The 24,300-nt window shown below is 45.3% G+C and overlaps 2 protein-coding genes across 7 annotated transcripts in view; both read right to left on the reverse strand.

The window, feature by feature from the left end:
- fmnl2a (formin-like 2a) overlaps positions 1 to 15,532 on the reverse strand; it is a 47,920-nt gene extending 32,388 nt beyond the window's left edge. For all 5 annotated transcript variants that reach the window (XM_035603922.2, XM_035603926.2, XM_035603923.2 and 2 more), the window contains exon 1: positions 14,853 to 15,532. In XM_035603922.2, the coding sequence (XP_035459815.2) occupies positions 14,853 to 14,966 (114 nt within the window). In that variant the 5' untranslated portion in view covers positions 14,967 to 15,532. The remainder of the gene's footprint in view (positions 1 to 14,852) is intronic.
- A 5,170-nt stretch (positions 15,533 to 20,702) lies between these two features.
- On the reverse strand, positions 20,703 to 23,769 carry sumo3b (small ubiquitin like modifier 3b). Of its 2 annotated transcripts, none has more exons than XM_035651620.2 (4): positions 23,615 to 23,769; positions 22,863 to 22,991; positions 22,709 to 22,780; positions 20,703 to 21,831 (listed from the first exon to the last, which is right to left on the reverse strand). In XM_035651620.2, the coding sequence occupies exons 1-4, from the start codon at positions 23,633 to 23,635 to the stop codon at positions 21,766 to 21,768; spliced, it is 288 nt and encodes a 95-aa protein (XP_035507513.1). In that variant the 5' UTR covers positions 23,636 to 23,769; the 3' UTR covers positions 20,703 to 21,765. The 2 variants fall into 2 exon arrangements, with proteins under 2 accessions (XP_035507513.1, XP_035507514.1); XM_035651621.2 differs by lacking the exon at positions 23,615 to 23,769 and adding an exon at positions 23,104 to 23,347.
- Positions 23,770 to 24,300: the final 531 nt, after the last annotated feature.

The raw sequence follows: 24,300 nt of genomic DNA on the forward strand, positions 1-24,300 counted from the left end.
GTCACCAATTTATTTTAAGACTACTTCAGCAATGACACCCGCTCAAGTTTAACCCTCACTCATCTACCATGCTCGCGCAAACGGCTCCTCTGCAGAGTCAGACCCTGGAAACCTTTCGAGTGTCTTGCTCAGATGCACCTTGGGAACTGAGATTCCAAATCAAAAATCTTCATTTGCTTGTCCTAACAAGATTTTTTTTTTTTCCCCTGCCCTTCCAGGTTAAAGCATCCAGCCTACAAAACAGTTGCCACGACTTGTGGCAGACACAAAAGCCACTAATGAGAACGATCCCAAAATATCTGCCATGTGAAATGCTGCAGAGGACCGCAGCGAGGAAAGCAGGTCACTCCCTTATTACAATGAAACTATCTCAGCTGTTTTCTAGATACTGCTTTGAATCGGAGAACTTTTTTCCTTTTTTTCCTTCCCAATTGCAAAACATTAGACTTGAGAAATTAAGTGTTGTTCAGGACAAATCGTATATGACTAATCCCCAGTCGTCCAAAAACTGTTACACAACTCCTCCATTCATCCTGCTTTCCTTCATCAACATCTGCTTCATGTTGGAACACCTCTGCAGTCGTCTTAGATTCGATTCGCCACGCCCTCATGTGCATTAGAAAAGCTAGAGACAATTAACCGACACTTAATCGTATGCCACGTACAGTATGTGGGTGGTGCAGATTTGTCCACACACACAACAACAACAAAAAGTGTGACCCAGCTGGAGATTGGTTCAACAGGCGGGGCAAGCACATCGATCAGAGACTGACGCGAAACAACAAAAGAAGCTACGAATAGCAGTTGTTCATAGTGTTTCATTTGCATCCTCCATCTGCAGCTTTCAGTCAGAAAAGATGTGACAAATGGCTTTGTGAGAATATTTTCCACTGGTAAGGGAAAAAATGGGGGGGGGGGGGGGGGGGGCACCGCTCAGATTGGGGTTCTTCTCCCCCACTGCTCGTTTCATGGGCTGGATCATCTATCAGTGTGTGCGTTCTGTGCTCAGCCTCCACTTTTTTCATGCGCTGGATTTTCCAGCAGAGCTCACGGGGGGGGGGGGGCCCTGTTTCCATGATCGAGTCATCGCAGGGTCGAGTCGGACACTGATTGAGTGGTCTGATCCCATCCACTTTAACATAGAAAGAGTGCACTGGTAGGAGAAATTCAATTCAGAGGGAGGAAGAGCGGTAGAGGCTGTAGACATACAAGGGCACGTTAAACAGCGTGTTCACTTTAAAGCTGGCTGATAATTTCATTGTGTTCATTATATTATGTTACGCACCTCACAAATAGTTAACCCTGTCTGCTTTTCTAAACAGATATTGACCAGGCTCAATTGATTCACTTGGAGTGCCAATAAACGTGCAAAGTGGACTGAAACCCCGATAAGAGTACAATCCTCCTTCGTGGCATCTGTATATATACGAACACACCAAATATCAATTCCAAGCAAAAAAAAGTAACATTTCCTCTGCTATAATCACAGGTTGTTGTCTCCTCTACAGGGGCGATCAGTATTCAGCAGACGCTGCCGGCCGGGCTGATTGCTGCTGTGCTGACTGCAGGGCACGGGGAGTCGGGACGGCTCTATTGACTCAGTTTGGCTGCTCACCAGATGAGCAGAGTTAATACCCACTTTCCTTTCCCCTAAACACATTAAAATACAATTTGATACCTGAGTAGACCGTTACATGAAATGAAAGGAAACAACCAGCGGGTTTCGCCATTTGAACACACTACACTCTTACATTCTTGGCTGATGGCGAGCTCAAATTAAAAGAGGGTGGAAGACCGTTGGTTTAGATAGAAATAGGTTTGTGTAGTGACGTAGGTGGTTCATATATATATATATATATATATATATATATATATATATATATATATATATATATATATATATATATATATATAGGTGCTGTGCTCCAGCAGCCGGTCTGGGTGACTGGGTGGTTTGCTGAGTCGCTGCCGGTGCACTGAGCTGTGGGCTTCCTGCTTGGTGAGACTCCAACTAAAGCAAAGAAACACTTCTACCAGCCTTCATTTCATCCCGATGCTAATGAGCTGTGACAGGCACTCGGCTCTCTGGGGTCAAGTTACCCCATGTCTAAGACCGCACGATTGGCGCATGTTTGTGTGTGTGTGTGTGTGTGTGTGTGTGTGTGTGCGTGCGTGTGCGTGCGTGCGTGAATTTGCCTGTGTGCATCTGTGTTTTTAATGGGGAACTGTTGAGGGTAGGGCAACACCCGACGAAAGACCACCCTCATGGATACACACGCATCTAAATTTGACTCATTAGTAAATCCTGCTGAAATGAGTGTCACTGCGACAGTGTAAGGAGGACAACAATGCACTGATCCAATACAGAGTGCCGGCATCACTCTGACACAAGCCCCAAACACCGGATCTGATATCGGAAAAAAATATGATAAAGTGGTGACAAATGTACTGACACTTAAAACGTGTGCTGCCACACTTTGTGCAACGCGCCGGAGAGACAAGCAACGTGATAACTCGGCTGTCTGCCCTCACCATATCAGCTGAGCGGAGGGGTTTGCACCCTACAGATAAAACGGCAGAATTCAAAAGTGCGTTCCATGGCGATGAATCCATATTACAAGCTTCAATAATCCGATCATAAACTTGCAGTGGCATCATACATGGGAATAATGAATCTGTGGCAACAAATATCAAGAGGACAATTGTGCAACGGAGAAACAAATATCGAGGGAGCGTGATCCTGTGAAATGTGGGGTTTTTAAACGCTTCAACGTCTCCAGCCTCACTTCCTGCTCCGAAGCAGCTGTCCCACATCTGCGCTGAGAGTTAAATGAATCCCTTCAGAAACATTTGGAGTTGTACAGCGTGCCATTTTAAAGCTGGACATATCCTTGAAATCTACTATACTGCAATGCATTTTCACAATTATCTTGTTATTAATTACTGACTACAATTCGATGCATCAGGAGATTATATTTTGTTGTGTTGAATAAATGCTGGTTAGGTTTACTTACAGTGAGGAGAGTTAAAGTGCCTAAAACTTGACTGTGGGTTGGTTTGTTGACAGTACGGTTGTTCCCTTAGTGTTGATAAAAGTGCGATATATGGATAATACACTAACCTCTGGCTGTTCGAGTGTGTGTGTGTGTGTGTGTGTGTGTGCGTGCGTTCGTGTGAGAGAGAAAGAGCGAGCTCAGGGCCTTATGGGTTTTATGAATAAGAAAAACAAGAGGGCATTTCATCCGTTATGATCACTGGCAGCAAGGTCAAAACACAATGAAACACTCAATAAAGTACCCCTCATTGGATTTGGATCCATGCAATATTTTTGTATTTCGGGTTCAAGACCATGAAGCATCGAGCCTGAAACACAAACTGCTGCATACAGTACACCTAAATACAGCCGACAATGATCCAATAAACATCTTGGAGTAGAGATAAACACTGAAAAAACAACCACAGCTAGTGATGGACACACCGTGAAATTAAAAGTCAGAGTGGTTTCCCTCTGCTAAGAGGCTGCAGTGGAAAGGCCCGTGATCACGTCTCATGGCACCATGGTGCAGCTGAGGTATGCCATATTGCACCAGGCCTTGCGTAACTATGACAACCAGTGGCTCAACTTAAACCACTGCAACTAATGGCAATTTATGCCCGTGTTGAGCTCCCATCAGCTCTCAGGGTTCATAAATATGGTCTATTAGTGTCCATGTATCCTCTCATTAGGCAGCTTGAGTCATAAAAAGGAGTATAAATAGACAGCTGGCCCGAAGCCCACCAGCCACCCACCACCTTCCAGGAGGTCTGAGGTGACTCGGCCTTCGCGGCACAGCTGACCAGGAAAGCAAACACACAGCCCACATGAAGAGCCCGCTATTGCTGAGGAAAGACGTGGACTGTGTTGACAAAAACTAAGAAGCTGTCCAGTCGAATGGGGACGAGTTTGAGAAGGAATTTTTTCCAAGTCGAGGTGTGCAAACAGACCACGGTGTGTGGTGGTAGAGAGGTCCGTCATTCTCCGAGATGATCTCGAGTCCATTCAAAGAAAAGACCATCACCCGTGCCGACTAATTTCAACACTCAAACCGCACAAAATTTCCATAACATTTTGCTTTTCTTCGCTGTTCGTCCGGCCTACAGTATACTGGTTTCCAGACATGAAAGGCAAACTCAGAAAAATCCCTGGATGTAATTTTCCAGACATTTTCCGGAGTTTGCCTTTCACATATAATGAACGCAGCAGGAGATTGTCAGGGTCAGACGTGTTCACTCCAACAGTTCACATTCCATAGCAGTGTTTCTGTTTACAGTTATCAATATAGCCACTTTTCTTCACATGAGCGCACATTTCAGGAAAAGTTCTGGAAAATGTCTTTGAGCAACATTTGCGTTCTTACATACAGCCCCTCCAGAAAAGTTCAAGAAAATGTCCGGACTTCGGTGCGCGTCTCACAGCACGACAAATGTACAAAAGCAATGCAAAAGATATATGTTAATAATTCCAGACCTTTGTGGTAACTGTGATGAGTCATTTGTATTAATTACATTCAAATTCATGACCATTGATTCATGACACAAAGTAGTGCAAGAGGAATTGATCTGGTACAACAGCCTCTGACTTGACTGCTCTGTAATCCCCTGGAAATAACTACATTTCACACTTACACAACTGGGGGCAAAGTGGAAAAAAATGTGCTTTGGACAAAAACTTGGAAATGGACGTGATGTGTTTTTTAAAAGCAGATTCGTCAGACAAAGCTGAAAAGCGGTTAAACAATGTTGAGAAAAAACAAAAGTTCTTGAAATCAGTAGACTGACATCCACCTCCTGTGATGTACTTAGACACAGCAGCAAGGACAAGAGACGGACACAGCCTCCTGTCGGATATCTTTCAGAGCAGGGGCTGATTCATCCTTGGGGACTCGGGCTGCAATACGTCTAAGACACACCCACGCTCTCCCATTACTTCTGCTAATGCATCACCCATCATGACGGACTCCAGGGTTCCTGATCCGTGCCAGCAGATGCAGCATTACCTGATCCAAATCATCAAAAAAATGATTTCTCCGTTATATACAAAAGCCATTTGTAGCATTCAAAGCAATGTTCTAACGTTCCTCTAATTTATTACCATTAATGAAATGTCTCTCCGTCTTTTTGAAACCATCATCAGACGCCACACCGCATGCCCCAACAAGACAAAAAACCTGTGACTCCGTTAGTTATTCGCAACTAGTCTTAACAAATATTTGCAAATTGCTCAATCCTCCAGAAATGACTGGATGCTGCGCTGTTCTCTCTCTCAATGCTTCGCTTGATCAGTCACCGGGGGTGTTTTATGCTTTTAAGGCATTTCCGACTGATATAATGAGGTTAGTGCCTCAGGCGGTTCTCACCTCCTCACATGCACAAATACGTGACAGACTGCACATCTACAAATAATCGTAATGTTGCAGAGACTTCTCTTCTGGTTTACCCAGCAGCGGAGTGGAGGAGCCAGACTGCTCACTCGGACCTATAAGAGTCAAAATCCATAGTGGAGGGAGTGAGCGATAAGGAGTGAGACAGGCCGGAGGTATGTGCTATCCAAACTGTGCAGCCCCCCTTCTCATTAGCGCGGCGTGGATCCGTAATCCTCGGCATTCTCTGGGGGCACAGGTGTCCCCCCGTCTGTCCTCAGATTAGCTCTGTAATCCCCCAGGACCCCCTGCCCCTGCGCAGCAGCCTGCTCCATCAAGACAGTGGTGTTTATGTTTGCGGAGCTGCTCACTGGAATGCCCCTTGACCAAATGGTGAGTTCAAATGTTTGAGTCTGGCCTCTAATTTCTTAGCCCCCTCTCACAGGCACATTCCAACGGAATTCCTTTCATTTACCTCAGCGGCGATGATAATCTCAGATACAGTACTTAAACACGCCGCCTGTGCCACTGCAACAAACCTCACATGCACCAGTACTTACTCGTTCGTCCGTACCAGATCCTGTTGGTTGAATTATGTCATTTTACTGGTGTCTTTTACTTCACCTCATCGCCACTGTTGTCAAACCACTTTCTGAAGCACTCCACAGCGCCGGGCCCTATACCATACTGTATATGATTAATGACACAGTCCAATCAACATGCATTTACATAATGCAGCAGCTGCAAGTGGGAGGAATCAAATTTAACTCCCACTGTGAAAATCTGAGTGAGGGTGCCAAGCTTCTCTGTATTTTGTTCAATAATATTGTTCAGAGAAGGTTTTTAAAAAATCCCTAACACTTAGCGGGCTGTGTTGAGGGCACGTTTAAAGGTGAGTGCAATGTTTGTGTTGTGGGTAGAATCACTTTAGCGCGACGCAGAATGTCTCTCATGCTGGACACCATCCAAATGCCGGAAACATCATGGAGATTGTTTGGAGCAGCGGGACGTCGTCCAAAAAAACAGAGGAGTCCCAGCCAGGCCAGATGTTGCAAGGTTGTGAAAGAGTCTGGACAGAGGTGGAGTCCGTGTTCTTGTCCCAGCTCCGCGTTACAAAGAATATGAATCAGAGAAAGTTGTTTATCTACAACGAAAACAACAGCTCTTGGTCGTGTAAATGCAGGGAGTTATGGAATTAAATCATATGTTGAGTCGAATCGCATAACGTTTGGAGAAAACAGCTCCGGGAAAAGTTTCTATACGAATAAACCTCGTTTCAGTAGGAGGCGGTGTGGTGTGGAGGAAATTTCTCACAAAAAGAGAAAGCTGACAAATTTTACAATGAAGCTAAGTGTAACCCTGCAGAGCTTTTAATGTACCCGCTGTTTAATACAAAAACAACCACACTCCCATCTGCAAAGTTGTGACCCAGCAGTTTATATTTGTTCCATTTACAAAAGGTCAAATTTCCACATTAAAAATCTGCGTGTGCGCTGAAAGTTTTGAGCCTTCTCTTTGTTTTTAGTGATATGAGAAACCATATCTCATCATAAAACCAAGCAAAGCCTGCCCTGATATTTGGAGATTAAGTTATCATTGTACTATTGCATGTTATAGCTAGAGGCTTTAACACTTTGATGACTCTGAGCTGTCATGAGAGGCTATGTTTATTCCACGCTTTATCTGCACTTCTGGGATAGTTTTGGATGAGTAACGATAAAAACTCTGTGGTAAACTCTCAACAAAAGTGATTTTCCTCACATCCAAAAACAACATCCCTCAAACACAGAAGAATTCATCACAGAGAGCTGCACGGTCACTTCTTCAAATGAGACGGTTGATGCCCTATGAACATTGACGTGCTTTTGCGTCGTCCAGTGAAGAAAGGCGGATTGGGAACTTGATAAAACTTGATAAAACATGAATAAACAAAGTCACTGATCACATCTCAGCCAACGAAAAAAAGAAAAAAAAGAAAAGAAAACAGCAGGAAGGAGCAATCCTGAAGGCCAGGCAGAAGAGAAGCAGAGCACACTGCACATACAGTAGATACAGTGTGGACCTACTGAGCACTTTGGATCAAATCTGCTGAATCATCTGAACACGAGTGTGTCTCATTGAACCTATTCGCCCACTAACTGATCCGTCTATTCATCTTGAGCCAGTTATTACAGGCTCATTGAAAATTACCTGCTGCTTTGAGCCAATCTATTGGCTGAAACTTTCATTGTAGTTAAAAGAAAGTGAGTCTAGAACAACAGGGCACTTGCTCCTTAAATCTCTCTAGGCAATAAGCTCATTTTTAGGAATATTTAGTTTGTGTTTTGGCCTCGTCTAAACCCCGAGCAATGAGACTGTGGCTGGTCCCACTCTGCTCCGCTTTCATGTGGGAGGTCAGGGGTGAGAGGCACATCTTCCGCGTCCAAGAAAGTCAGAGGCAACAGACTGTGCCATTGTCTGTTGCTGTGATGGGGCCTATATCAAACTCTGGCAAAGAGCAATGAAGTACATTCAAATGCAACAGGACCTCCCCATTCTGCTCTGCAGATGTTGATTCCGGCAAGATGCTACCCAACAAAACCTTTTTGTCTCTGGTAGCTTCAAAAAAAAAACTGCATGTATGTCAATGAAAAACATTCAGGAAGAGAGAAGCTGGAAAATAAATGCGACTGTGTTACAGTGAAGTGCTGAGCCTTTTCAACAGTCAAGCATGAATGACACTGAATGAGGTTGTAAGAAGTCCAAAGACGGACAACGTGTACCAACAACTCCAGAACGTCAGCTGATCGACCGCGAGTCCCCGCCTTCAGACGAGTCACACAGATTCACATTATTCAGTTCTCAGAAGCTAAATAAGTTAGTAGATGAAACCACGATGATGGTGGTGACGATGATTCTGCAAACCAGCCCTAAAAATCAAGCTGTTAACGTACACAGAAAGGCTCAAGGCCTCTAGAAGAGAAAGACAACAGCACCAATGTCACGAGATAAAGCTGACCCCGGAGTCACAACACCACCTATTTGTCAAAATGACATAGATATCTGAAGGCTTCTCTGGACATGGGGTTTTCCGATAGAGCTCGACACTGGGAGCGTAAACAACAAAACAGCCACTCTTGTGTGGCACTTCAGCTGCATGCAACTTCACTTATAAACAGCGCAGCTGCCACTTTGGATCCTGGACAGATCCTCCACACCAAAATGTACTTCTCCACAGAGCTGTGACTCTCCTGTTCTATTGTGGGGCCCCGGGACCGGTTCTGTGGGACAACACTGGCAACTGACCCAGCCCGGCATGAAAGGACCACGCTGGTCCTTTTTCAAGCTCCTTCACAACATGCACCTGCTCCTCACACAGGAAGACCTACAGCGGAGAGAAATTCAAGGGCCAAGCCCAAACTCACCAACTGGAGTTCAGAAAGTTTCTCTTTCCTTAAAAACCCTTGATAGCCGACGTTGTGTAAACTTTTTAACAATGTCAACCGAAACGTTTCACTCCTTATCCTGCAACTGAGACATAAGGTCACTATAGCTGCTCTCAGACATGCACTTAAGTCCGGCGACTTTTCTGAATGTGTGTATGTGAGAACGCAAATCTCTGCAAATGGTGCTCTGGACATTTTCCAGAACTTTTCCTGCCAACCCCCTGGTAGAGTGAGCCCATGTGAGAACACAGCAGGAACATTTCTGGAAAGTATTTTTGATGACTGTAAACAAAAACACTGCTTTCCGCAGCTGATTTACCACCATGTCCTGCCTCCTGAATGCTCTACCCAGGCACCACAGAGTGATCCAGAAATTTTTACTGTTGATGTGACTGGTCTGACTCGGACAATCTCCTGCCGCGTTCGTCATATGTGAGAAGCAACAGTAAGGTTTCAAGAGCTTACATCAGACTCCTGAGACGTAATCCCAAACAGGGGTCGGGCACTGGCATAGCCAGATGTGATGCTGCTGTAAAACCCTCTGAAAAGAAATGTTTTTATATCAATAAAGTTGTGTTTGGACAGTAATCCAAGCAAATTCTGCCACCCAAGCTGCAGTGCAGAGAAAATCACACCACCCCCGAATGTGCGGATGTCAAAACTGAACTGAGAACTACAATAATGATTGAAGCCCCGGTGGTTCCGACTCAGCGGTGCCTGCACACAGTCAAGAGACCTGCTCCTACACAATCGGCCGACCCTCTGCCGGCCAGGCAGGACGCCTCCGGGCTCCGCTTCGGGGTTTTGAGCAGCATATTAGGGCTAAACACTGCAGCACCTCACATCCCCTCTGGGAGCCTGCAAAGGCCAGCAACACTGGCGGCCGGATCTCATCGCTCCCTGAGCATTTCATGCTCAGCTCTGTTACAGCTAATTGGTTGGTAAGCATCCTGGGGCTCCAACACACACACACACACACACACACACACACACAGATATTTGAGTGTGTGTGTGGTGGTCTCTCGCAGCCTGCCGGGTCTGGGTCCGGTGCCAGGCTCCGTCTTGGGCTCTCCACAGAATAAAGAGCAGTTCTGTTCCCCAGGCCCGCTGCACGGGATTCAGCCACTGTTCGCCCTCTGCCCCTCGCACAATACGCATTGTTCTGCTTTTTGATGAAGAAGAGTCGATTTGAGAGAAAAAAAACAAGGAGGGCAAGCTTAGTCACTTCCTGGGTCCCATGTAGGAGTGGAGGGGTCACTGTCTTCACACAAGTAGATGACATGCTAACAGAAAGCATGTCAATTTAGTAGTTTAGTTTAGAATGAACTTAATGTATTCATGTACAACCACTAATTGACTCAATTTGATATGTCCATTTTTTCTTTTCACTGTCTCTGAACTCAACTGGAGCGATGAAAGAATTCTTAGACAAAAAATATTCCATAGAATCAACTGGGGTGAGACTCGGTGGCCATATAATATAATTCATAAAGTGGCTCCTCTGGCCTATCTGCAAGCATCTGTAACTCTTTGTATTTCTGCCCCTTATTCAGATTTGAAAATATAGAATTACAGCTGCCTACTAATGGAAACGAGATTGAAACAATTAATAACGTAGCTTTAAATGCAACTTCTAAAACTCTGTAAAGTTTGTTTGAATTTGTCTGAAGGTTTCAGGTTGAACTCTCCTGCAAGTTACAGCTCCCTCGGACCTGCCAAAGTGACAAATTGGAGCTCGGCTGAACGTGAAGGCTACTCATGTGATTAATCCGGGGAGTAGATTTCAGATGCAGTCCCTCGCCGCACAAATAACAGCAGCTTGTGGCACTTCGGCAGCCCTTAAACAAAGCAGCTTAGATGTAATCTGGGCAGACTATGGAGACGAGCAGCTCCAACAACAGTTAAGCCTACAGCCCCCATATGGCCTTTCAACAAGTAATGGCTGTAAACGTCTCTCGCTTCCATGACAGCAGCGACGGCATTCAGCAAACGCTACGGTGACGAGATTGAGGTGGATGGTGTCCCTGGACGTGGGGTGCAGTTTAATTTGATGTCAGATCTGTGGGTTAAGCTGAGGCAGAGGAGCGGGCAAGAGGCCTGAGCCGCATTCCTGTTACACCGAGTCATTTCCCTGTGGTCCAGCGTGCTGCATCCAGACCGGCTCAATTCTGTACATGTGACTCCCAGAGATTTATCAAGGTTATTCCACGTGCCTTCGGTGAGCATGTTGTTTTAGACAAAAAACGCCATATTCAAGCTTTGCTAATACCCTCTAATGGTTGCCTGAATGACACCGTTGGATTGATTAGACAATAAGTGCAGAGTAAATTGATCTGCCAGGATGTTGATATGAAAATCCCTTAAGTAGACTCATTGGGACGACAGCGCTGTGTCCTGCAGAGTAAACATGAAGAGGGTTCTCCTAGTACTGGCTCATCTTGATGTGCAGCCTATCGCCTACTTGTAGACTTACAGTATGTCTACAAAACTATGTGCAGCCACGACAGAGAAGCAGGCTCACAAGGAGGCTTCCAAGGGTAGATGCTGAGCAAGTTGCCGCCCACCGTGACCTCCCCCATTGGTTTGTGAGCTGCTGCTTTACACCCTTCAGTTGAGCATTCTGACCAGCGCCATGTTGGGTTTTTTGGAACCAGACGTAACTATGTTTGGAGGAGCGAGGGGTGGGCCTGACCGCGAGCTCGTCAACTGCAAGTCCACCTACACCTGCAACATGCACCCATTGGACGATATTGGCCGTCAATCACGCCATTTCCGCACCCCAATGCATACGGTGCTTTATCGTCCATTTGACTCCAAATTAGATCATAATTTACAAAACAAACATCATGCTGTATTGAAGAAAACTGAACTTTTGAGATTGAGACCATAACCTCCTCAGGACAATATGTTTCAGGCACTTACACGTTAGATTGACTTTCTGGGCCTGGTGATTACATCCATACAGTCAATGCTGATGAGCCTTCCTACCCATGATGCCGTGCGGGAGAACAAAAAGTAACAGTAACATTCATAAGAAAACATCCAAGGCAAAGAGAAAGCCTTCGACACGCATGCAAATTGCTTACTGAAAACAAAAACTAAAAAGTGAATGCATTCCTGTTTATGTCTGTAGAGAAATCTCCCCCTTTCAGTACTTTAAACAATGAATGTTTGGGTTTAATCTCCACCTCACTTCACAGCCAAGGTCACATGTGAATTAGCCACTCTTATCACGGCGCGGGCCCTGCATTACAATTAGCCTGAGTCTATTTCCAAGATCAGCCGCTAGCTCCAGGGATTCATGAGACAGAGACTCCACTGGCTGCTTTTCTTTTTTGCGCAAAATGACAACTAAGCTGGAAGGGGAGCCTGAGGGTTTCCAGAAAGGGGTGCTACAGTCATTCATGGTCAGATCGGTCAAAGGTTGGTCAGGGTGTGAGTCCTATCAAATCAGATCAGACATTATTCTGGTAATACATTATATAGACTGTATTTTATTCATGCAAAGATCTAGTATGGCTGCTTGTGTTAACAAAATTTTAACACTGATGCACTGGGAAACTTTGTCAACCAGATACCCAGGTTTGAAGAAAAACATTCTTCAACTCTTCACTCTTTGGTGAGGGAGGAAAGGAAAAGGGCATTGTTTCAGTATTAGTACCAAAACTCACAGTAATAACTTACAGGATTATCGGCCCAGATGATTGAAAACAAGCCAGGAAGTATCAGGGCGCATTATCTTCTAGTGGTCGCACTGTAGGGGAATATTATTTGTAGGTCTAGGAATCAAATAACTTATACATCTGAGGATCAATGTTCTCCTCGCACCGCAGGAATTAGTCACACGTGTGTTCGGCTCAGATGATGAAACTCATGAGGCAGTGTTTGAAAGGAGACACTGTATGTGAGGACGCAAATCCAGATACGGCATGTCCCTGAAGAAGAAATTCCAGGGTTTTGAAGTGGCGAGTGAGTGCTCCAGTGTGGTTGCACACAGCACAAGCCTTTAATCCAAACGGTCTCCTACTGTGATCAAGGGGCTTTCCTGTTGATCACGGCCTCTATCAGAGCACGGAGGGAGTAAATGTGACAGAGTAAAGCTTATCGTTGGCTGACAATATCAGAAATGATTCGCGAGTAGGTGAAAGCATCGTTGACAGGCAGCCAAGTGCAATTAAAACCCAGATTCATCAGTCCTGAGATGTTGGGATAGCCTATCATCCTCATCATCGGCCTTTAAAACTGAAGTGAGGTCATCAGAGTCACACAACGCCACTCGCTCTGGCAATCAGCAGCGCCGGCTGCCATCGAGCACACGGCTGAGACACGTTAGGGGTTTAAATGGTAGTAAATAACACTAAACGCTGTGATTATGGCACTAAATTCTTCTAATGCTGGAGGGCTTCCATCCCGCCAAGAGCTGAGGCATCACGCTGGCAGCAGGGAGGAGGAAGGGAGGGAGCGGGGGAGATCCCGACGCGCTACGAGGATCAGCTTTTCTGACAGCCAGCCCACGGAAATCCTCGAGTTAGACAGGTAGATTTGTTTTTGTTTTGTTTTTCATTCTGGAAAGCACATTAAGGGTTATTTTTGTAAAACCAAACTCGTGAGTCCTAATCTATTTCTGGTGACGTTTACCGCACAGTTCTGTGCGTGGGGAGGGACAATCCTTCTTTGACGCTCAGAAGTCGCAGGCAGCACATGTAGGTGATTCTCACAGTAGACGTGATTAAGCAGAAGGCCCCAAATCCCTCGGCGGCGTGACGTCAAGCCCTCCACACGGAGCCTTTCGGCCTCCGGCGCAGAACGAGATTCATCAGCGTGTGACAAGCACCAATCCAACCCCAACACAACGTGACACACAGTGGTTTGACTTCCACATAAACTTGATCAGCTTGTGGTAATGGGCTCACGGGGCTGAAAGATCTGTGACATGGTGACACCAACAACAACAACAACAACAACAACAACAACCAAAATAAATCCAAAGAGCAGTGGGCCGGGCGACAATCACGTTTGACCCACATTTTGCCAGCTCTCAAAGTTCACCTGAACTCCGTCCGTGCCGTCCTTTATTCACTGACTGGGGATGTCTGTCCTGGAAAAATCCTGATCAGCTCAAAGTGATATGTAACTCATCGTAACGATGACCTATATAATAATGTTTTATGGCACATACGATGGAAAACTCTTCAGGACCCACGTTCTAGTACCACTTTACTATCCCACACCAACAGAAGTCAACAAAAGTGTTGTTGGGAGTTTCTGTGTGCATGTGACCAGTCATTCAGACAAGCAGGCGGTTCTGCACTCGTGTCTACACTTTACAATGGACCTGCACTTAAAAAGTCAGGAGGATCTTTGGACAACGTTCGGAGTTCCCCTCCCGCCCAGGTAACATGATTGCTGACAGATGCTGCTGATACTTTATGAAGTGACAGATGTTTGAGGGGGACCTGGCACGCTGGGCACTTAGAGCCTCAGTGCCTGGGCCCATAAAACTGGAAGAAGAGGACGAGAGAGAAAATAATAAAAGCAGGGCTGCCATAAAAACTAATAATTTGCCAGGTTATGACTGCAGGTGTCTCCGGCGACTGTACTTGGACATCTACAGAAGCACCAGGGTTCAACTTGGCTCAACGTGGTGTGGCAATACAAGGAGAAAGGGATGCCGGGTGACTTTAGGTTCTCTTTTATCCTGACTTTTACAATGAGAAACGCATTCGTGCGCCAAGGAGAAGACAAGGTTGTTGGGATCGAACACTCACACGTGTCGTCAGAGAAACAGATCTCGTGCAACCTGTGACACAAACAATGAACTTTTCTTCTTTCTTTCTTTCTTTTTTTCTTCTTCTTCCTTTCCACCGAAACCCACAACAAAGGAAGGACCAGGGTGCGGGACAGGCAGGGGACCGACCTCCACACAGCTGCCCCGTCCCGGGACACCGGAGCACGGGGGGAACAAAGAGAAAGAAAAGACTTCTCTTCCCTCTCTCTCTCTCTCCTTCTCTCTCTCTCTCTCTCTTACCAGGACGATCGCGAACCTCTCCTCCAGCTCCCCCGGTTCGGGCATGGGCAGCTTCAGGGGCATGTTGTGGCCCCTGAAGTCAGGGTGCTGCTCCATGCTCCCTGCGTTCCCCATGTTTCCTGTCGGACCAACAAGTACAACTTCTTCTTCTTCTTCTTCTTCTTCTTCCTCTTCAGTCCTCCACGTCCACTCGAGGAAGAACAACAAAAAAAAGATTCTCCGCACGGTGAAATGAAAAATGTAAAAAAGAAAAAAACGAGGGGGGAAGATCCGCCGGGCTCGTTGCAGTGGCCCCTCACAAGGCTCCGGTCACTGGTCCAACATGAGGCACATGTGAGGAGGGACGTCGCAGCGGCAGAGCCCCCGGTGAGGACATGTTCACGGCACAGAGCTGGGAGACTCGGAGACCTCCTTTTTCGTTTTTATTTAGTCCGCTGTTATCCGCATCTTGCACAATCTCGCCTCCACTCCCAGTCCGTAGTAATGACGACGAGCATGATTCACGCGTAGCGCAGTCGACCCCTCTCCCCCTCTCCGCACCTCCGTCTGCCGCGAGCGAGCGGAGCTGGCTCTCCTGATCCCTCCGCTGCTGACCGGCTAGTGGAGGGAGGAGGGGGTCCTCTCACACACACACACACACACACTCTCTCTCATCCCTCCCCACAATGAGTCCTTTCAGGGGACAAGCCTCCCACTTCTTCTCGGGGCGTAGCTCCCCAAGCTCGTAGCTAGGGGAGATGATGAGGGTTTTTTCCTTTCTGTGTTGCATTGTGGTACTTTGAGTCCTTTTGTGACAGTAAAAACAAACTCCAGAGTCCCCCTCAGGAGCCCCCCGAGCAGGGCCGGCCCCCCTCAGGAGCCCCCCGAGCAGGGCGGGCCCCTCAGGAGCCCCCCGAGCGGGGCCGGCCCCCCTCAGGAGCCCCCCGAGTGGGGCCCGTCCCCCTCAGGTGCCCCCTGAGCAGGGCGGGCCCCTCAGGAGCCCCCCGAGCAGGGCCGGTCCCCCTCAGGAGCCCCCCCGAGCAGGGCGGGCCCCTCAGGAGCCCCCCGAGCAGGGCCGGTCCCCCTCAGGAGCCCCCCGAGCAGGGCCGGTCCCCCTCAGGTGCCCCCTGAGCAGGGCGGGCCCCTCAGGAGCCCCCCGAGGAGGGCCGGTCCCCCTCTGGTGCCCCCCGAGTGGGGGAGGGCCCTCAGGAGCCTCCCCCCAGCAGGGCCAAGCCCCTCAGGTGGCCGAGGGGTGATTACAGGGGCTCTGATATAGGTGAATTCATTTATTGCCTCCCTTGTGTTTCTCTCTCTGTTGATTGGTGATTATAGGTTTGATCAATTTGTTGCATCTAATGTGTTGATTTGTTGATTGTGTGGTCATATCCGTGCCACTAGATGATGGACAAGACAATATCCTGCTCAGAACATTTACCAAAAAGTATAAAAATATATCATATTGAACTGTATATGCCCCAAAATGTGGAGGGAAAATGCATCTCACAAATATATCTCATTATACGGTAAAAAAAAACAAGATGACTTGATATCTTAAACCCTTAGCAACACTTTGGAACACTGTACGGTTTGGGTCAATCAGCACACGTCACATTTTGAGGTCAGCCAGGCCAATCATCATCACCATCATCATACAGAGACAGACAACTATTCACACTCTTGGTCACGAGCCTCCCATTAAACTACTAACCCCCTATCTGCGTGTCTTTGGACTGTGGAAGGTTCTCAGTTCGTATCCTGGTCACACCAGGATTCGAACCGAGAACCTTCTTGCCTGTGAGGCAACAGTGCCCACCGCACCACCATTACCCCTTTTCCACCAGGGCAGTTCAAGGGGCCGATTCGGACCCAGTGCCTTCGTCTCCGACCAGGAACTCCAGTCAAAGCACAACAACTGCAGTTAGTCACGATTTATTGAGCTCCCGATTTACACGCTAAAATGACTGCATGCAGTCGATCTTTCCATTTCCACTTTTCCCCTTCCCCCAGATAACATTTTGACTCTCCGCAGCGGGAAAAAGCTCAAGTGCGACTGACAACACTGACTACTTGCGTGTCCTTTGTGAATGAGAGGCCAGTGAGAAGCGACAGTGAGATAGCACGCACAGCGTCGAGACCCTGGACCTCGTGTGTCTCGGATACCTGCGTCTGAGGAGTGAAAATGTATAGTTAAGTGCATTCACAAACTACACTTGTGAATAAGTTACACTCCGTTTAAAACATCACACACATGAACATTAGTTGTGTCCTGAAATAAAGCATGTTTGAAAACTAGCACATGAAAAGAAGATGTTATTAAGAAAGTTTAGACTTCCCCCCCAAGAGTGTAGATATGATTTCTCATGTCTTTTGTGTGTTTCTGTTAATCTGGATGTGAAGCCGCTGCGTACATTTGCTCCAACAATACGTTGAATTGAATTGAATTGCGTTCATTTGAAATGAACTGAACTGAGCAAGATTGTTATTGTATTAGTTTGTTGTATATTGTATTACTATCCTGCACTTTTTCACTGAAAACTTTTCTTCGCAGAGAGACGCTGTCAGTGGATCTCTGGCAAAATGAGGAGGAGATTTTTATTGAATCGAATATAATAATAGAATGGAAGGTGTCATTTGTTCCACTTTCCCTGTCTCCTGCTCTCGTCTCAACAATCTCTCCACAGGCAAGTATCCTTGGGCCAAATCTACAGGTCTCTGCTGAAGAATTCCTAAATGAGTAATCAATATAAGACAATTATCCAAAATCCCCCAAAACTCCACAGCACCTTCACTATCTTTGTTTACTGTTATTAAAAAAACTAAAAAAAACTTGACAATCCCCTTTTTATGGCACAGTCTGACATGTTTATCCCTGTTGAAAGATCTTGTACATGCGTTAGTATGAAACCTGATCTGCTGACAGGGTGGAGACCACATTACACACAGCGGGGTGACGTCAGCATGCAGAGCTCTGGAGACGATCCAGAGGCTCTCCAGATGCACACTGGTTTCATTCATGATGCCGGGCGGACCCAGTAGGGGAGGGTGTCACATCAGAGGTTCGCTGGCTGGACACATCGAGGATGCGAAACACAGCTGACTTGACCTCATACGATCGTTACGTGGACCCCTCCCCCCCTGTGTTGGTCACATCACATGTTTGACTATGGCTGCAAAGAGTTTCAAGAGCAGAATTTAGCCCAACTCAAACAAATATAGATCCAACATTTCATATGCTATAACAAGGACAGATGAGGGCCACGCTCATCATGATGTAGGGGCACAATGTGGCCACACTTTTTTGTTTTCACATTTCTCCTTTTTTTATCACGGGACACGTATAACTTTGTTACCAATTACAGCCACATTTTGTCTTATACAGTCACAGTGCACTAAAAGTGATTATAAAAGCATAACGCATAACGTTTTTTTCCTATTTGATGAATTGTTATGTAGTTTTTGATTGTTGCACTTTTGAATAATATCTTCATGGTTGAATGCACTTATTTCAAGTCGCTTTGGACAAAAGCGTCTGCTAAATGAATGTAATGTAATGTAATAGCTTTACGGCCAAAAACATATTTTGTGACATCAGAGTGACCTTAACAAGGTCACCTTTGAATCCGGAGATACGTGTCTTGCTCCAGGATATATAACATATATACATTACATGGAAACTATTATTAACTAACCGCTGAGTCTTGATTTTAAAGAAATATTCATATGAAATTGAAAAAACACTCAAATCCAATAAAGACACGTGTCCTGTTTGTCCAGTGTATAGGAATAATATCTGGTATGATTTGGAGTCAGTGGGTCACATAAAAAGAAGTGTGTCCTATTTGTGACATGGAAGTTTTTCCATAAGAATAGTAACATAAAATAGAAGAAGCACTAAAATAAAAAAAGATGTGTCCAGTTAGATTTGTCCTGTGTAGCCATTATATCTGGTATGTTTTGGAGTCAGTTGGGTCACATGACATGGACGTAATTGAGAATGATGATGAAATCACACATTAGCAATTAAAATAGAAATGCTACATGATCGGATCTAACACAAATTATGTGGTTCGATTCCCCCGCCTCCTCCGGTACTATGTCAAATGACCTGTGCCAGCAGTGTGTGCGTGGGATGCGTGTGTGTGTAGAAGTATAGTTCATGCTGTATGAGAGAGTGTGTTTGTGTGTTTAAACTGTGTATTAGTAACACACATTATTAAGTTATAACTGCTAGTGAGCTGTTACCTAAAAAGGACTGCCTCACAGTGAAACTTCGGCCAGTGGAGTTTATTTCACCAAGAGATTTGATATTTTCATGCTGTGATGTCTATGACATACTTATCGAGGCCTGTGTTAATCATTTGGATTCAATCCATCCATTATCTTGTCACAATAACGAACACATTGTCCCTACTGTACGCTGCACGGCGGAGCAGCACGACACATGACATGAATGAGTTATAAAGCAACAATAACACAAAGTGTCTCTTTACTAACTGCAGTGAAAAAACTATTGTGCTGCCTTACGGGCATCGCTGGCACAGATGATGGTGACACAGCCAGGATAAAAAGCAGGGATGAGTTGAATCTTGCCTGTTGGTGAGTGCAGCCTGCTCTCTACTCCTCAGCTCAGTTTGATTTTTTCTTCCAGCATTTTTTATTAGTATCTTTGAATCTGACCGATAAACTCCTCACTGAAATATGAATTGAATCAGCACAACGCAGCAGCTTTGCTTTAAGTGAGCTGCATTCCACCAAACACAACATGTATTCTTCCAGGTGTGCATTAAAAAACCAGACGGTGTTTGAGATGTATGGGTGGAGGGGAGCGGGCACCTTGCAGCTGCATCTCTGAGAGGTCTGGGGGAAATACGAGTGGCTCCATAAGGACATATAAAATGCAAAGCTGATGCCAAAAATAAAAGGCAGCACAATCAGACCACTGTGTGAGGAAACGTCACAGAGTTCATTTGGCCACTCGCTTTGGTAACATCTGTGAATTGGAGTTCTCCTAAAATAAGAGGAGGCTCGTGAAGTTATGGCCTTCACAATTCTGGAGTGGGACAACAAATGTGTCTTTGTGTTGTGATTCATGGGGCGGGGAATTCAGGGATTCAAGCAAAGCGGACATGCAGAGCAACGACGCCCTCCGATGTGTGTGAAGTGTATTGCCCACGCACTTTAGATTAAATTGAAGACTAAAACATGTAATGGGAATAGACAACAAATACACATAATTCTCAAGCCTCTTATCATTCACGTGGCATTTCCCCACGTTCATAAACTAGCTTGCAGGCAGACTAGAAAGGCATTAGTTTAATACAAACTCAACCAGAAGCAGACCAACGAAAAAAAGGACTTACCCATGTCAGGCAGAGAAGAGAAATTGACCTTTGGTGGTGACATGCCTGAAAAAAGTTAAGACCATGGCAATCTGAATTTATGACAATTTAAAACTATTCTATACTAAGTCTTTTATTTTCAAAATTGGATTTAAGAAGCCTTTTTTTTTTTTTTTAAAAGGATCCAAATCCACCATGCTGCAGGACACGTATAAAGATAAATTCACCAGTTCCAGAGCTTCACATATGGAAACAATGACACTCAAGTTTCCACAATAACATAACGTGGCGGCCAGAATATTTATTTCATCTAGTTACTTGATAGTTACCACAGATTAAACCACAACTCAGGATAAGAGACTTTTTCCAACACTCAGGCAGCAGCGCTCCCTCTCTCCGAGGACTTTTAACAGATGCACCGTCATTTCCATCCAAGATGTGAATGTCTTAAATTTGCTTTGCGTAGTGCGGCATAACTGCAATAATCATTTTAAAGCTGATCCACAGAAATGGAAGCCAATACTTCAAGAAGCTGAGTATCAAACTATATTTATTGTATACAGTATAGGGACAACAAGTAATGTACAAATCAAAGAAAAAAAAAAGTAAAGTATCTGCCACGGTCACCCTGCAAATCTAAAACGAAAACAAAAAGATTTAAAATGGAAGTGGATATTCTTACAAAAACAGGATTTCTACCAACCCACGAGTCCAACAAACTAACCTGTTGATAATATGGATAGATTTTAGAGGAACGACTCAATATTTATACACTGAAATATATAACCTTAGATGGAGAGCTAAAGGGGACATGTTCACGGTATATTCTAGAGGTCCTGAAAAGGTGGGAGAAGACCACTGTTGCAGAGCGACAGAAACCCTTTGCATCTACATCCTTTGTTAACTAAACCCTTTCATGAAAGCATTACTTACTTTGCATTTTTGGTCCAGAAACATAACCGTACTTTGATTAGCATTCAGTTAAATCTGTGTAGAGTGTGACAGCATTGAGGTAAACCATCCATGTGGATCTTTCTCGGTACAAGCATTTTTTTTTTCTTATCAGGAAAAAATGTAGAAGGTAAATGGGCATGATACATGAAATCATTTTGTTTCTAAAAAAAAAACAAAAAAAAACCTACTAAAAGTTAATTACATTAGAAATAAGTCATAAAGACGTTCCCATCTATGGAGACATGAACCCATGGCTCCAATGCAGCAGTTTTCATCAAGAATATTAATTAAAAATGAGCCCATCCTGAATTTGAATGTGTACAAGAAAAGATATGAAGATTTTGGTTGATTTGTGACATGCAGGATGTCATGTCATCTTAACATCAGAAGAACACAGGTTTTTTTTCATTACACGCCATATCAGATTTGAGATGTTGGAGACAATTTGTAATCACCAATTTCCTGAATAAAACACCTTAAAGTCATGATTTGGCTTCCAATGAAAAAAGTCCTAATGTTGTGAACAGCCTGACATTTAGCAAAGAACAGTGGGAAAAAAGAAAAAGAAAATTAAAAACAAAAAATAAACAAATACATGAAAAAAATTGGCGTGGATGTTCTTCCAAGAGTCCACATCACACTTAAGAACAGCCGCCTCCTGTCTGTTGTTGAAATACATCAATAGTGTCTTCGTCCTCCATCTCCAGCTGAGAGAACAAAGCAATGTACACATCAGTTATTCAAAAACACATTTATTTTACTGTACATTTTCATAATTCATTATATTTATCCTCAACAAATAAGGTTTTGTTTTTTAAATTGGTTAATTGCACCAGAAATAAAACAAAAACATTTCATTGTGTTGCAGATTAGCCATTTTGCCAGTCAACCCTGTGTCATCACAATTATTAAAATTAAAATTACATCCACAACACTATAAAGTGTGCAAACATTGAAGGGGTCCAAGGGTTTCAGTTCAGTTATTCAGTTGTATCTGGAAAGCCCAAACATTTGGTTGGTCGTTGCTGATAAATATTGATCAGGGAAGCATGAAAGAAAAAGGCCAGAAGGGTCAAACAAAGGAGGACAACTGCAGTGTCCCGGTGTGAATGGGTACATGGGACAGGTGTTTTATTATTATTATTATTATTACCCCTGTAAAGGTGACACGGTCAACTAGCAACATTAAATTGCCGTTATTGCCTCAAACTGAGGGTAATTTAATCTGGACCATATAAGCAGTATTAGTTAGACACTGCACTAATACGGACTGAATTATACCCTGAACATCCATTCATCTGTTCATTAGTGAGCAGGAATAGACCGAGTGCCTTGGTTTATTCAGGGTTTGTCTAAATCCGGTGGGGGTTCCATTTTAATACGGGATGAATGAGTTCTCCGTTTACAGCCGGAGTAGTTGTAAACCAACAGGTCACCAGTCAGATCACAGCTGTCCACCTGTATTTGGCCGTAGAACCGCCCACTGGCTGACCAGTGACATGAGGAGAACCACAACGATGACGACTGGGCAAACTGGAAAGAAACTCTGCAAGACAATGACGTGCGCCGAGTCGTTCCACCAACCTGTGCAGGTGTGTCCGTTTCATTGATGGGCTGTCCGTCGAACCTAAAGCGTATCTGACGAATCGACAGTCCCTGCAGGAGACACGAGCAAGGCAGTGAGCGTTACTGTCCCTCGGCCGCCGGTCGTGACGCGGGGCCGCAGCTCGTCACTCACCTGTCGTTCGCAGTACGCCTTCATGAGTTTGCTGAGCGGAGTGTGCCTCTTGATCTTGAACTGAACCACCGACCCGTCCTGACCAGCCACCTTGAGGTTGATGTGGTCGTTCTCCGTCTTCACTCCTTCCTGCAACCAAAACCGCGGTCAGCACCACCACCACGACAACAACAACAACAACAACGACGACGACGACGACGACGACGACAACAACAACAACAACAACAACCGGACAACCGACCGGTGTCCGGGACATGTCACCAAACCACGACACGCCGAGCTAACTCCGGGCTGCTACATTTACCACAGGGATTCACCATCCGGAACGGCGCACACGTAAAGCGACACACTTCTTCCGGTAGTTAGCATTAGCATGCTAGTCCGTCGCTCCAACTGGCGCAGAAAGCCACAATGGCGCAAAACCAAGAGGAGAGGCACAAATCATTCATTTCACCGGCGATCTCTGACGCCGACATTGGCCACGGTCGCTCAATGCAATGGTAAACGACACACGTGTGGCGGCGGCGGGGGTCGTGGCTGGAGGAAAACGGCCGACGCCAAGATTGTGCGCTTAAAATCCAAAATATCCGCAAACTGGTGGACCTTTGTTTTCTCCATCTACCCGCTCAAATGCGGCGTCTGTAGCTTGGGAGCGCACTAGCTTAGCAGACTGTTGCTAACGTTAACCCGCCGCTGGCGTCGACCGACAGACACAGAAACTTCGTTTCCCTCAGAAGAAACTCGGCACCGACCTTTGGCTTTTCCTCGGACATTGTGCTGTTTTCCGGGGATTAGTTACAGCTGTAGAGCGCGACGGTTAACGGCGAAGCGGCTTGTCAGCTCCTCCGGCTCTTCGCGTTAGGATCAGGAGCGCGCGCTGAAATTTAAACTGTGATTCGACCAGAAGCGTCACGTGCTTCACTTTCCATCGGGGGCGCGTATACGTGAGCGCGCAGGCTAATTTTGCGCACTCCCGCGAGTTAAGTGACACAAAAAAAGGGGCCCTGCTGCAAATCAGTCCAGGAGGACACGAGGGGTGAGAAACTTTTATCTGAAGCTCAAGATAGTTAGAAATTGACTTAATTGCCTGAGAAAACTCAATATTTATTCTTGCCTGCAGTTCACAAATGCAGACTACTAACTACCACTGCGTCAATACTACACTCATAAACACGCAACAATCATGGGATGAAAACTAAAACAACTTTTGAAATATTTAAACAGTTTAAAACTCCAGTAGATTATAAGACTAGGTTTACAGTATTCTACAGGCCTTGTAGACATCAAACAAAAAATTGGAAAATAATATGGGGTTTTTTAAATCCAAGAGGTGTAGGCTTGGCCCAGGAGCCAGTAGTGATTAACAGCAAATTCTTCTCAGGAACCGAAAAATGCAAGATGTGCCTCATTTCCAGGATCAGGTGAGAGATTTAGGAAA

This window comes from Scophthalmus maximus, chromosome 14 (genome assembly GCF_022379125.1).
Source record: "Scophthalmus maximus strain ysfricsl-2021 chromosome 14, ASM2237912v1, whole genome shotgun sequence".
NCBI classification, from domain to species: Eukaryota; Metazoa; Chordata; class Actinopteri; order Pleuronectiformes; family Scophthalmidae; genus Scophthalmus; species Scophthalmus maximus.

What these genes read in the sequence shown, in the direction of transcription:
- sumo3b (XM_035651620.2), bottom strand. Translation starts at nt 23,635, where the DNA reads ATGTCCGAGGAAAAGCCAAAG. An exon ending in TGTCCGAGGAAAAGCCAAAG is followed by an intron (nt 22,992 to 23,614) that starts GTCGGTGCCGAG and finishes TTTTGGTTGCAG; the next exon opens with GAAGGAGTGAAGACGGAGAA. An exon ending in AGGCGTACTGCGAACGACAG is followed by an intron (nt 22,781 to 22,862) that starts GTGAGTGACGAG and finishes TGTCTCCTGCAG; the next exon opens with GGACTGTCGATTCGTCAGAT.